This window comes from Glycine soja, chromosome 10, assembly GCF_004193775.1.
Source record: "Glycine soja cultivar W05 chromosome 10, ASM419377v2, whole genome shotgun sequence".
Classification (NCBI taxonomy): Eukaryota; Viridiplantae; Streptophyta; class Magnoliopsida; order Fabales; family Fabaceae; genus Glycine; species Glycine soja.
In genome coordinates this window covers 8,955,791-8,969,664 of record NC_041011.1, presented here as the reverse complement: position 1 = coordinate 8,969,664, position 13,874 = coordinate 8,955,791, and the positions used below count along the sequence as shown (strand labels likewise).

Below are 13,874 nucleotides of genomic sequence, written 5' to 3'. Positions count from 1 at the left end.
ATGACGTTAACTATAACGATGGTCAAGAACCATCGTTGAAAGCCCTATTTAACCGTCGTTAAAAAGTTTTATTGTAGTAATGCACTTATCTCTTAAACAACACCAAACACCATATAATAATAGCCTACTTTTCCTTCAACAAAATCCATTAATCAAGTACATTTCAATTGCCTACTCCTTCAAATACATCTTAAATGAAGAAATTTGAAGTTTGGATGTTAACGTTAATGGACTACATTAATAGTCTACCCTGTACAAATGGGCAAATTCGAAAACAACAATATCAGAACTATAATAATCCCTAACATTAAACAACAAATAACAATTATCCTCTTCAACCATTTCCTACTGCTCAAAGAATTCTGCAGATTCGATATCCTCCCTCTTTGTCTCATAATAACAATGTCTTTTTCATCAACAATCTCCTCATGATACCAATCAAAAAAGCCACAACCACTATTTGTAACCCCTTTCTAACATGAAAAATTAATCATTAATCACATTGGATCCCTCGCCATATTTTCAAAAAATTTTAAAAAAATAACAACTAACCTTGGAATGTTTGCAACCCGAGAACCTCCTCCTATAAGGTTGTCTCTTGTTCTAACAGTTCTCAAAATCGCTTTTATGTTCACGGTCACATGTAGGCGCCTAACTGTTTGTGCCTCTGGAAGAGCCTGACTGACACCTGCATCCAGACACGCTTGATTCCATATTTGTCAGAAGGAAATTGATCTTCTAATTTCAGAATTTGGGGAAGAACATAGAGGAGCCAAAAATCCTAAGTTTTCAATTTGGGGAACAAGAATCTTCTTTTATACAAAGAAACATCAACAGTAACATCCCAAACAAGTTCCAACAATTAGTAGTTTTCAATAAATAATTAAATAAAAATGCCAAGTCAAAAAAAAATTACATGACAACCCACAATGTGTACATTTAATGGCTTCTCTCATGCCAGTCACGATGCAATGATGGTGAGGACCAAGTTGGATTGTTTTAAACAAATAAATGATGAAAGTGAATATTTTAAAAGAAAAAAAATCAATTTAAACAAAATAATAAGATAAAAAAAATTAAAGAAATCATTTAATCTATATGAATTATTTGATCATCTCTTTATAATATTTATTTTTGACAAATTTGACACAAACATGATCAAACTGTGAATATAAATGGTTTCTGCCTTGGCACCTGGGTCCCAAACCACTTATGTAGTAGTAGTAGTTCTAGTTAGACTTTTTAATATACATTTATAAAAGAAGAAAATGAAATAAGTTAAGAAAATAAAATGAATACATTATTTTATAATTATTTTTTTCATATGTATCCTATTTTTTTATAAATTATTTTATTCTTTTTATCCGTGAGAATTGAATATGATATCAGAAGATTTATAACACTTATTCTATTCAACCAACTAAGCTAGACTTCCTTGATATAAATTATCTCATCAAAATTATTGTAAATTAATGTATATAGATTAATTTTAACTTATAATAGAAATTAAATTTATTTTACTTTTTCTATAATTTTTTGTCAAAAAATTTATTCAAATTCATTTTTTATATGTTGATTTCATCTATCATTGCTTTCTGGTTTTGCATAGATCATATGTATTTTTTTTACTAAATAATTTTATTTAAGTTATGAATGACTATTATAAACAATAAAACTCTCGATCTCTTAAGATTAATACATTTACATATGTGAATCTTAGTCTAAATTTTTTCGTTAAACTAAGGTAATATTATAACAATTGATCCAAGGGTTCCATGGTTTAGCGTTGCTTTCTAATCAATTAAATGGAAAACTATCTTATAATGAACTCTTACTCGGTTAACTTTTTGAGGCATGACCCCTCCTATTGTGCTTTTTCCTTTTCTTACCATACACTTATTTGATTCATTCGGAGAAACAGCAACCAGTAGGCCCCAGGCCTCACGCATTTATATATAGAAATCGCTAAGAGAATAAAAGGTAGAATTATTATTTTTTGCGAGGCTAATAACGCGTATAATGATGGAAGAAGCAATAAACCTGTGGCATTCACGTTTAATGGTATAAATAGTTATAATGTAACCAAAAATCATGAAATGATAATTACCAACCACAGTAGAAGTCCTAGGCATATCTTACTTCTCGAATGAATAATCACGATAGGAAAATACACTCTATATTACGTATCTCGTGCTACAAAAATTAATTCCATGATTAAGAAAAGGAAACAAAGGATAAAATATTGCGGAACGACACCATCGCATGTATAGGCTTGCACCACTACTGTCAATGTCATACACTTCCTTATAATGTCAGTGCATCACACTAGGTAGCTTAATTAAGCATGCTTAGTGAGTAAGCTTAAGTTACAATTTTGTTGTGGTGTAAGAGTTCTATTATTTAGTAGTACATATGTAAAAAAAAGGGTTTAACTGTACTTGAGGTCTCAACTATAGTGTGATTTTAATTTTATAAATTTCAATTGTGCCATCAATTAATTGGATCTCCTAACTTTCTTTTTGCTTACAATTAGTCTCTTTGTCAATTTCAATGTATGTTGATGTGACAATTAAAATATTGTTTAACATTTTTTGACACATTAATCTAATGGGTTCAAATTTTATCTTCAATATTATGTTGATTTTTTTTCTCATTTTCACATGTCATATAAAAGCATATCATGTTCACATGTCAATGATACATTAATATCCATATCAGATAATACATCAATTGTCGTGTCAGCTTGTGAGTGTCTTATTAGTCAGTATATTAATCACTATTATTATGTTAACAAATTTTGTTAAATATTTAATAAAAAATTAACAAGAGAATTTAATTATAAATGAAAAGAAAGTTGAGAAATGCATTTGACACAATTAATTTTTGAGAGATTAAAATGGTACGTTGATATGTTGAAACCAAATGTGCAATTAAAATAATATGTATACATTTTTTATTGGTTACCTGAAAAAGAAAGAAAAAAAATAAAGTTGTGTCACAAAAATCACAAAAAATAGGTCCAAGTATCCTCTCTTCTATTTTTTCATACCAAACTTGTGTAGTTACCATTTAAAAAATGAGTAACAATAACTACATACTTAAAGATACTTAAAGTACCATTTCAAAAATATGATACTAACTAGTTATAATTAGATATATTTTTTTTGGCAGAAACTATAGGTATCATTGAAATAATCCTACTCGATTCAAGTTAAATCACTATGAATAACATAACTCTTGTTTCAAATATTTAATGTAATTATATACATATAACTCAAATTTAAGACCTCTACTTAAACTAAAATACTCAGAATCACTTGATCCACACACTACAATAAATATGTTAAATAATGAAGGTTATTTTTTCATTTAGTGGAGGTTTTTATCCTCCGCAAAATAAATTACGGAGGTTTTCAGCAACCTCCGCAGCTATATTTGCCACAAGCAATTAGCGGCTGTTTTCGAAAACCTCTGGTATCGAGAATATTTTGCAGAGATTTTTTTGTAGAGGTTTTAAACCTACGCTAACTGTGGAGGTTTTTTAAAGGAGGTTTTAAACCTACGCTAACTGTGGAGGTTTATTGTAAGATGTTTTTATACCTACACTATGGAAGTTTTTTGTAGGAGATTTTAAACCTATGCTAAATGCGGAGATTTATTAAAAGAGGTTTTAAAACTATAGTATGGAGGGTTTTTTTTTTTTAAATCATGCTAACAATAGATGTTTTACAATTGATTTTCTATTTCTCCTTATTTTCTTGTATATAATGATTTTGTATACTCATTTTAGTTTCATAATCTACATGTATTACAATTTTTTATTTTCTTATGATATCAATAAAAAAAATGTAATAAAAAAACTCATAATGAGGATGTAGAAATTATATTTCAATAACCAAAATAATAGCATATAATTCAAAGATTTATAATTCAAATTTCTATTGTAAATCAAACTATGACATAAAATCCATAACAAAGTAATATTAGTCTTGTACTAAACTTTAAATCCAAAATACATTATAAGCAAACTAAGGGTTGCTAGCACTAGAAGATCCTCTTGCATCCAAAGGTGTATTAGGAACACTTGAAGCATCATTTGGCTGAAATAAAAAAAGAAAAAACACTTAGTCACATATATTATATACAAGGGTGTATCACACATACTAAATCACAATGACCATCAATAAAAATAATCAATTCTAAACAATTGTTTATCAGATGTATGTATAACCTGATTTAGAAATATATAATGATTCTATTTTTTACAGTGGAAATGCAGTACAGTGCTCAACAAAAATTATACTAAGTTCACAAAAAAATTAATAGAAATTCCAAACTAAAGTAGAGAGACCAAGATATACACATAAGGAAGGAGGCCAATTTCCAAATGCTACATTGAATCAAGGTCCTAAAGGGTAATTGTTCATTCTATTCAACAGAGGCAAAACAATTAATAATAATAATAATAATAATAATAATAATAATAATAATAATAAACAATAAAAGAACCTGGTCAGCGGTGGTAGGTTGTAACAATAGCTTACTAGAGCCTTTGTACTTATGCATCCAATCAGTGTTTGAAGTGACAAGCTTGCCCTCATCTTGAACAACATTTTTGGTATCCAATATACCCTCAAAGTATCGAACATCATCATCATTCAACTTTTAGAACCAAAAAATCTTCTCTAAGGGTGTAAGTTTGAGACTCCAATGTTTTAATTTTTATCTCGATGGTGGTTTCTAAACTTTCAACGTTGATTGGGATCTTTTTAGTACTTCCCATTCTCCACGTACTATGTAATACCCTATAAAATGAAAAAAATTCAGAAACTATTAAGAGGTATGTTAATATTTCTTTTTTCCCATGATATAAAATTATTAAGCAAATCATGTGAAACCAACAAAATAATACAAAAAAGAAAGATATGTACATTGCCATATTTGGAAAGGCTAAAATGCAATTAATACTACAGCCGGCTTGGTAAATATTAGTCTCATTAGAAGTATAAATTATTAAGGCCTCGTCACATGCAAAGATCATCCAATGTGAAATGGAAGAACTTATAATATAGAGAACCAACCCAAAAAGTAACCTGATAAGAGGGGGCCTCTATCATAAATGGGAGTTGTGTTGCAACCCTGCGAATATGGGACTCATACTCCTTCATCAACCTAGTCAGGTTGGAAAGAAAAGCCCATCCAGAGGATGGTTAGACAATCCAGGCTATGATGCATCAACGCATAACATAAGATTGATGTTTGTTCAGACTATACACATTTTGAAATTAATGGTAAGAGAGTCTGCATTCATTAAGTAGCTTATTAGATAATCGAAAACAAAGAATCTTGAGAACTATTTGAAATTTGGAAGTATTGAAGTGGAAGGGGCCATTGAACAGCTAGAAAAAGCCCAAGCTCATTGAAGAAAAGTCAAAACAGAAGCACTCCTATAAAGAATAGTTATTGATCCCGATTCACAAAGCATAACTATCGACCCAAATAGCAACACATAACAACAGACCCCAAAAATAGTGAGATAGCAGATTGTGGGATGACCATTATTCTGAGTTTTTTATATAGTTTATTTAATGTACAACAATATAATTATAAATTCTCAAAAATGATAAAAAAAAAAAGAGTTAAAAACTACCCAAAATTCATGACATTCATAAATAACAATCAAAATTTACAGGTGTCTTAAATAAATCATACAAGTAAATACTTACCAACAAAATTCTTCATCATCATCATATTATTATCGTATGAACTCATCATCATTCTTATCATTATTATTACTATTTAGTTTATCATATTATATCGTTATGCTTTGAATAAGAAAAAAAAAAGAAAAAGAAGTCAAACTGGACTCAATGAGGCCCAGCAAACCAAAACAAAAAAAGAGGAAAATAATTGAAGGAATAGATTGAAGCCAATGACTGCAGTAGAGCAATGACTGCAACAGAGAAACTATAAAAGTGGCCCATTTGTGATCAGGAATAGATTGATTATGTCACAATGCCAAAAGGACTCTTGACCTAGAAGAATGTATGTTCTATATTTAGAATATCTTGACCTCGGAAAAAATAGATGGCATTGATAAATAAAATCCATATTAGAAGCTTATCATTACACAATAGCAAGTAGCTCAAATCATTTCACTTTATATGATTAGGCACTTTCAACAAGATAGGTAATTTTGGCTTACATGCACCTTTACCATTGCCTATGTTAATAGGATTACGAAAAGCATGACATGCATCTCAACCAGATGTTTAAAAGTAATTAATGATAACGATAGGACAAGAAGCAGAATCTTGGCAATGAAACCAGCCGCAACAAAGAAAAGGCAAACCAATCAAATCCTACAAATAGTTAAGCTGTTACAACAAAATTCATTCGACTTCAAAATTTAAAAACTATCGCAACCATTTACATCACAATACCTTCCTAGGTCAGACAATTCAATTTGTTTCTTATTAGAAAATATCAACAAAATTATAAGCCACAATTCTCACTAGCCAAAGGAAAGGCATTAGGCACACCCCCGTCTCACTAAATCAACAAAATGTATATCCAAAGACAGTGAACGACATTTGTATCTTTGTAGATCAAAATGTATATCCAACAAATTGAAGAAGGAACAAAACACTTGCTCAATATCAATTCGCAAGTCCCCTTAACACATGGCATAACAAGGAATCAAAATAAAAAATGTATATGGTTAAGAAACTACTTCATAGCTATTAGCTCTAGAATATATCAGAACGAAATCAAAATCACTTAAGAAACGAAGACACTGTGTGACGAAAACACGGAAATCAAATAAAAATGTATATGATTAAGAATCAAGAGCGAAACGAATTTGTGAACCTAATTTCATTGTTGCAGACAGATATAACATTGTTTGAGTGAATAATTGAAAAGGCAAGCCGCAAACAACAGCGATGGATAACAAATAGTTGCAACCCTAGCGTAGGATGGTTGTTCAGGGAATCGGAAAAGGGAAAAGAAAAGAAAAATAGATACTGTTATCGAAAGGCAAAATCGGAGAAGAAAACGAAACAATTGAAGAGCGGAGAAAGGAGAAGAAGAAGAGTGAAGAGAGAATCTTGTACCTGAGCTGAGAGCGGAAGTGAGGGGTGAAATTAGGGATTGAAGGTTGGGGACAACCAGTACATACCAATTGTGTAATCGCAAACGTGACGGTGCGAGGGAGGGCTTCACTCATGGGCACGATTCAGAGCGATGGAGGGCTCCCACGATTCAGAGCAGAGTAATGGTTTTATGAAATATATTAAAATATATTTATATTTTAATATGTATTTGTTTTATGAAATTTTACCTACACTATGTATTTGTAGGTAGAAACTTTTAAAATTTTATTTACACAAATAAACTATAGGTATAAGTTTTATATGATTTTACCAACAACAAGTAATGGTAGGTATACATTTTTTAAAATGTTACCAACATTGAATATTTATAAATAGGAGTTATTTTGAGTTTTACCTATACCAAATAATAGTAGGTACAAATCTTTGAGTTTTACCTATGACAAAAATTATAGGTATAAATATTTTTTTTACTTTTACTTACACTAATTTATGTTTGTAGGCAAAAGTCTCTGTAGGCATATATCATTTTTCTTGTAGTGAGGGAAAGCCGTAGTTGGAGAGTCTGTGTGGGGTTTGGAGAGGGAAATTGGGATTTTGTGATTTTTTTGAGAGGAAATTTTTTTTTGCCGGGAAAAAACATGATTTATTTTATTTTAAAGAGAAAAGAGTGGAAAAATAATATTTAATTAGTAGAGGTTATAAATTTCTGCAAATTAAACACAAAAAATTGTAGTTTTTAATAAATTAAAGGGATTTCTAAAACCTCCGCAAAATAACCTCCATTATTTAACATTTTTTTTGTAGTGACATGTTCAATAGTTTAGCTATATAATTAGATGACATTGATAGTTGATGCTAACAATTGATCAAAGCTAAACTCGTAATGTTATAGGATGTGTACAGGCGGCCGGGAAGAGGAGATGATATGCTCAATTGCAAGTAAAAAAGCTACAATATGGATATGATTCCAAGGGATCAAGTTTCAATAACTTGTACCATTTAAATTAAAACTTTTGTGCTTCATGTATGCTTTCAGAGATTTGAAATTACATAGAACTGGAGGGGACAAAAAATAAATTGATGGAAATTCTCAAATTCCTGTAACAGAGAAAGTTGGATATACTTGGTAATAATATACATATCTAGTTACATAATCAAATTGAAGGGCACGCGCAAATTCTTTCATCCCTAGCTAGCCCTAGCAAATGCCTGAGAATACAAAGACATGATGAATAAAGAGAATTAAAAGAAGCCTAAACTAAAAAAGGAAGAAAAAAAATTAGCTGTTCTTGAATCTTGAAATTCTTCTCGTTATCACAATTCCTCAAAGTTGAAGATAACTTTTCCGTCTACCGATTCAAGAAGCCCAATTTCATCCTCTGACCTATCCTCAACATTGTTTTCATCATCAATGGAAATATTCAAATCCAAAGAAACAAAAGGGCTTGTCTCCTCCAAAGTGGCATTATTAATGTCGCCATTCATTTGTACCTCGGTTAACGATTTTTGTTTGACCGAGGGAGAACAAGCCCTTGACCTAGAACTGATACTTTCACAGCTTAGAATGATGATAGCATCACGAAGTGCAACCTCTTCACCTTTTGAATCCACCACTCTTCCCCTCTCAATGGCCCTTTTGAAACCAAGTTGAGAACAATAATCTGCTTGCTCTATATCTTCAACAAGAAACACCCTATGAGGGTTAGAAGCCATTGCTTCTACGAACCTTTCAATGTAACTGCAACTTGTTTCTTCTCTTGATCTTTTGTTCCTGCTATAATCCTCAGTAGAATCTGCTCTTGTTGAAGCAAAAGTGCTAAGTGCAATCGAAACGACGTGGTTTTGGGACCCGAAAACAAGCCGAGCCAATTCTCTTGCTATTTTCTCCTTGGCTTCAACATCAACACCTTGGAAGAACAACCACGTTTCTTCTTTCACTTCTTCACTGTTTATCATCACTTTCCCTTTTCTTCTCACCATGCCAGAACGGCATTGCAAAAGGGTGCTCGCAATTTCGGGTATTATGTCTTTCTGCCACGGCAATTTTTTCTCCAAAGCATTGCATAGCGTTTTAAGATTCTCCGAGTTTAACTCTTTGAACTTGCTCACGTGTTCCACTTCCATGATGTCACTGGAAGAAGTGGAATTAGGGTTAGAACTTGGATTTGGTGATGAGAATGGTTGCTTATTGTCCTCTGGAATGTACACTCTCAAAGTGGGTTCATTGGTGTTGTTGGAACCATTGTTGGAGATCCAGAAATGGTGGTTGTTTAATGAATCTTTGGGTGGTTCAGCCACTTGCCACTCGTTATGGGTTTGGTGCAAATTAGGATGTTGTTGTCCGTATGAGAAGTTTGAGGTTGATGAAGAAGGTGACACCGAGGATAATGTGATGGTTTTGTCGGAAGGATAAGGTTGCTTTTGGATTGAACTACACATAAATTTCCACTTTTTGCAAAGCTCTCCCACTGGGACAGAGTTCTGTTGGAATATACGGGGGAAAAAAGGTTAATTTTTATCATACGGTTATACTGTAACTATTATACACTACATACAAATACAAGATTAAAATACCGTGACATATAACATAAGGATCACATGTCCTCCTATATATCTTATCCTTTTTCCTATTTCTTCCAATTATAAAATAACACTTTAAAAAGAAAATTAACTATGAGAAAAGATAACATGATTTAATGGAATGTCGTTTTCTATTAGGGAACAAGAAATAAACAAAAAGCAAAAAAACAATTAATTTGAAGAGTTGGTATAGTAGCTTGAAAATTGAAGACTTTTAATTCATTTAGTTTTATAATTAATGAAAAATGTTTGATTGAAACTTAATGTGTTATCTAGAAAAAGGAGAAAAATTAAAAGAGAAAAAAAATAAAAATATTAGAAAATTTATGATTTGATAGAAAGAGAAATATAAAGAAATAAGACATATTGATTAAGAGCGTTTAAAATAATAAATAATTTGTGTATTTTTTTTTTTGAATTATGAGTTTGAGCACATAAAAAGGAGAAAAAACAAAAAGAAAGAGAGAGAATTTCTCAGTAATAGTAATAGTGTCAAAATCCTTAAATTTTGTAGCCTGAATTTCTCTAATTTTAATGCAAACATGACATGATAACACAGAATAAAATATAACAAGAATGAAATCCATCATGTTCTTATCAACGTGTCTGATTGTGATAATAATAATGAAGACCTGATCATTATAGTTGATTCCTTTATTCTCATTTTTGTACTGTTGGAGCCATGCAGGAAGGGTTGAACTTGAGGAGTCACTATTACAAGTACTACTGCTTTGCAAGCTTCGAACTTCGGTGATGGTCTCATTCTTTGTGGAAGGTTCCGCGAAGCAAGCTTGTTGTTTCTGATCATCCCCCACTCCTTCAAGTAAGAGCCAGCTAGTTCTGTTGTCAGCTTTCTTGTTTGTGGGCTGGTCTTGTAGACCACTGTGGAAAAAGAGAAAGATGATGATGATGATAAATATATTATAAGAATTATCAATTAATGGCTTCATTTATTTCAGGTCATGTTCCACTTTCAAAGTTATATTCAGAGAATAGTAACAAAAAATATGGAAAAGGGGAAGTCCAAAAGAGAAACTGATTGTCAATGTTAATTGAAAGGAAAAAATAATGAAAATAAAGAAAAAGAAGAAAAATCTTTTTCCTTTGTTAGTTCTAATCAACGAAGGAAAGTCACACTATAATGACTGACGTGTTTTGCTCGTTTCAGTTCTTACACTTTTAACCAAAGTTCTTTTGCCATTGTTGGTTTTTTTTCTTCTTATATACAGTAACTACTTGAGAAAACAAGTGAGAAAGAAGAAAAAATTTAAAAGAAAAAATATCTGCAGTTTTTCCCTATTTTGTTTAATTAGCATGTATTTCTTCCAATCTAACTTTTATTTTCAAGTTGCAATCTTTAAAAAGCAAAAGCCAATTCCATTTTTCCCTTTTTTCAACTAAGCAACCATGCATCCAAGAAAGAAAGAACAGTTTGGGAAATGGGATAGAGAAGATTGAATCAAAGCCACACAACAATTAACAACTTGTTTGAAACCATTGAGAATTAAGAAATCATGTCTGAAAAGACGAAAGTTATAACTATTAATTTCTGGGTAAACGTGAAAAGTTATATATTTATATATATCTGAAACGAACCAAACACGCTGTAATTGTATCCAACTTTACCAAAACTGATTTACCTGTCAGTGATGAGACTCAAGCGCAAGCTTCCAGCAGGAATAGTGATAGGATGAAGACACCAAAGAGTCTCCAACGATGGCTGGCCATTTTTGCATCTCATGTAAGCTTGAAAAGTGGCAACACCCATAACCCAAAACCTTCCACCATTCTCTTCAGTCCCATTCACAAGCTTCCCAATCTCCCCAACCATGTGATCCACAGGACAATAACACCCTCTGCCTTGTGATCCGCTAGCCCTAAAATCTAACACCCACTTGAGATCCCCCAAATACAAAACATACCCTTTGCTATGTTCACTTGCCTTCACAAGACCCCTAAGCTCCTCCACCTTTTGCTCCACCTCCACTCTTGAAACATTCCCAAAAGAAGAAAGAGAAAGAGAGATAAACTTGACACCCCTGAGAGTACACTCATCACCAACATCCCCTTTATCAATCTTTTCCATCACTCCCCTAACTACACCTTCAAGGCTAGTAACACACTCTCCCACAATCACAACACTTCTCTTTCTCTCACACCCCAAATTTTCAATAACACTAGCAACATCCTCAATCCTAATAGGATCCAACACCAACCCTTTCTCTCCACTACTACTATTATTTTCCTCTGCCTTATTATTATTGTTGTTATTGTTATTACCACTACCATTATTCTGAGAGCATATTTCCAAAGAAACCGCTTGTTCAACGTTGCTTTTAACTTGTGTGCTATTGAAATCAGCTTCTCTCATGACTCGGCTAACACTAGGGTCATCCAAGATCGAAATAATGAGTTGCTCGAGTTCAATTTTCACTGCCAAGAGAGGCTGTTGCTGATTCTCAACAGATCCACGTCGTTGGTGTGCTTGAGCGCGTTTGAAAGCTGCAACAAGGGCGTTTGAGATAGAGGGGCACGCGTGAGAGTGGTGGTGGTGAGAGCCTTGCAACATGGGACTCGAAGAAGTCGAAGCCGGTAAGCGATTTAGGGCAACGTTGAAGCAAAGCTCCAAGGCCTTGCACTGGAGAGGGTGAGAGTGGGATTGGAGACAAGCTGTTCTCAGAAGCCCGTTGGTGATGGAAAGCATGGTGTTCGCCACGTGGAGGGGCGTCACCTGCGCGTGGCCGCGACGCTTCGCAAGCGTCACCGCTTGCTTCACTATGCTCGCGGCCTCTGGGGTTAGACCCTGTTGCACGGCGCAGCTTCCTGTTCTCATCTCTGTGCAAATATATATGTTATTACAAAAACAATGAAAAGAAGGTAGAAAATAAGTAGTCGGAAAAGGTTTTAAATTGCAGTCGTGGTTGCAATTTTTTTGCGATTTTTTATGTTACAAAAAAATGCGACTGATGCAGTCAGTTCAGAGATCTCAAAAACGCGTTGCAACTAAAGTCAATTTTTAAAACCTTGATGTTGAATTTGATCAAGGTGATGATGGTGATGTTAATTTGTAGGGTAGGATGAGAACTAGGGTAAGGAGCTATGTTTTGAGGGATATGATGTATAGCTAGCTAATGTGATGATAATATAAATTGAAGAGTGATTTGGTAATTTGGTCCTTGGGGCTAGCTAGTTTTTGTTTGTGTGAGGAAAATGAGAGAGTGGTGATTTGGTCTAAAGAAAGACTAAGAGAGAAAGAGGGAGGGATGAGAAAACGAGAAAGGGAGGGGACGAGGAAGAGGAGGGTATGAAATTTATGGGTGTTGGGCTGTGCTTTTCTTGTGGGTGAGGTAAATTTGGGGTCCAAAGTCGATTTTGTTGTAGAAAGTGGATTGCATGTGCTGACAAGCAGGACTAATGCACCAGTATCAAAGGCAATTCAGCTTTGCTCTGTCTCTCTCTCATGCACATAATCATAAACGTATATACAACAAATTTTGTAATAAAAAAGTTTCGATATTTGTAAGTGGGGGCACTTTAATTTCTCTTTTATGCATAATGTTAACTATACTAACAATATTTTCTTCTTTTTAGATGGGAGGAAAAATAATCCACGGAAGGTACCGATTTTTTTTTTTAATCTTGAGTCTCTAGTTAAGCAAACTCCTTAGTGCATACGATTTAGAAGTGGAAAATCAATAACAACTTAATGAGGAAATTGGAAGAAAAAGATGACGCTCCTTCTTCTATCCTAATTTTTTTGTATAAGAGAGAGGAAACATCTTATTTGTTATGAGAGTCTGTCAAAATCGAGGACCTGAAAAGAGAATGGGGTCTATACTCTTATATGTGGGCGAAGGAATCGGGAACTGTGTACGATTTTCTTCCGGACCCAAAGACAAGGGAATAAAGTGAGTCTCTCTTCTCTTCCTTATTTTTTATAGATTAAAAAAATGAAATATTAAAACTAACTATTGACGGCCTTTGAAAACGCATCACCCTGCACGAGGATCAAAACCATAACATTCCCTTCGCGGCTGGTATTACCTCCACTGATTCTCTTTCTCAATGTCTCTCCATTGATTAAGAAAAGTTACATGTTTTTGGCCCTTAATAATTTATATATATATATATATATATATATATATATATATATATATATATATATATATATATATATAT

The 13,874-nt window shown here is 32.8% G+C and overlaps 1 protein-coding gene across 1 annotated transcript; it reads right to left on the bottom strand.

The window, feature by feature from the left end:
* Positions 1-8,210: 8,210 nt before the first annotated feature.
* LOC114369551 (protein SMAX1-LIKE 3-like) lies at positions 8,211-13,137 on the bottom strand. Its single transcript, XM_028326779.1, has 3 exons — positions 11,336-13,137; positions 10,328-10,577; positions 8,211-9,596 (listed from the first exon to the last, which is right to left on the bottom strand). Exons 1-3 carry the CDS (start codon positions 12,526-12,528, stop codon positions 8,430-8,432), a joined length of 2,610 nt encoding a protein of 869 aa, XP_028182580.1. The 5' UTR covers positions 12,529-13,137; the 3' UTR covers positions 8,211-8,429.
* Positions 13,138-13,874: the final 737 nt, after the last annotated feature.

Bases quoted from the DNA above. Each gene is read 5' to 3' on its own strand.
- LOC114369551 (XM_028326779.1), bottom strand. From the start codon at position 12,528: ATGAGAACAGGAAGCTGCGCCGTGCAACAGGGTCTAACCCCAGAGGCC. The intron at 10,578-11,335 runs GTAAATCAGTTT...CTTTTTCCACAG, and splicing joins TTGAGTCTCATCACTGACAG to TGGTCTACAAGACCAGCCCA. The intron at 9,597-10,327 runs GTCTTCATTATT...ATATTCCAACAG, and splicing joins GAATCAACTATAATGATCAG to AACTCTGTCCCAGTGGGAGA.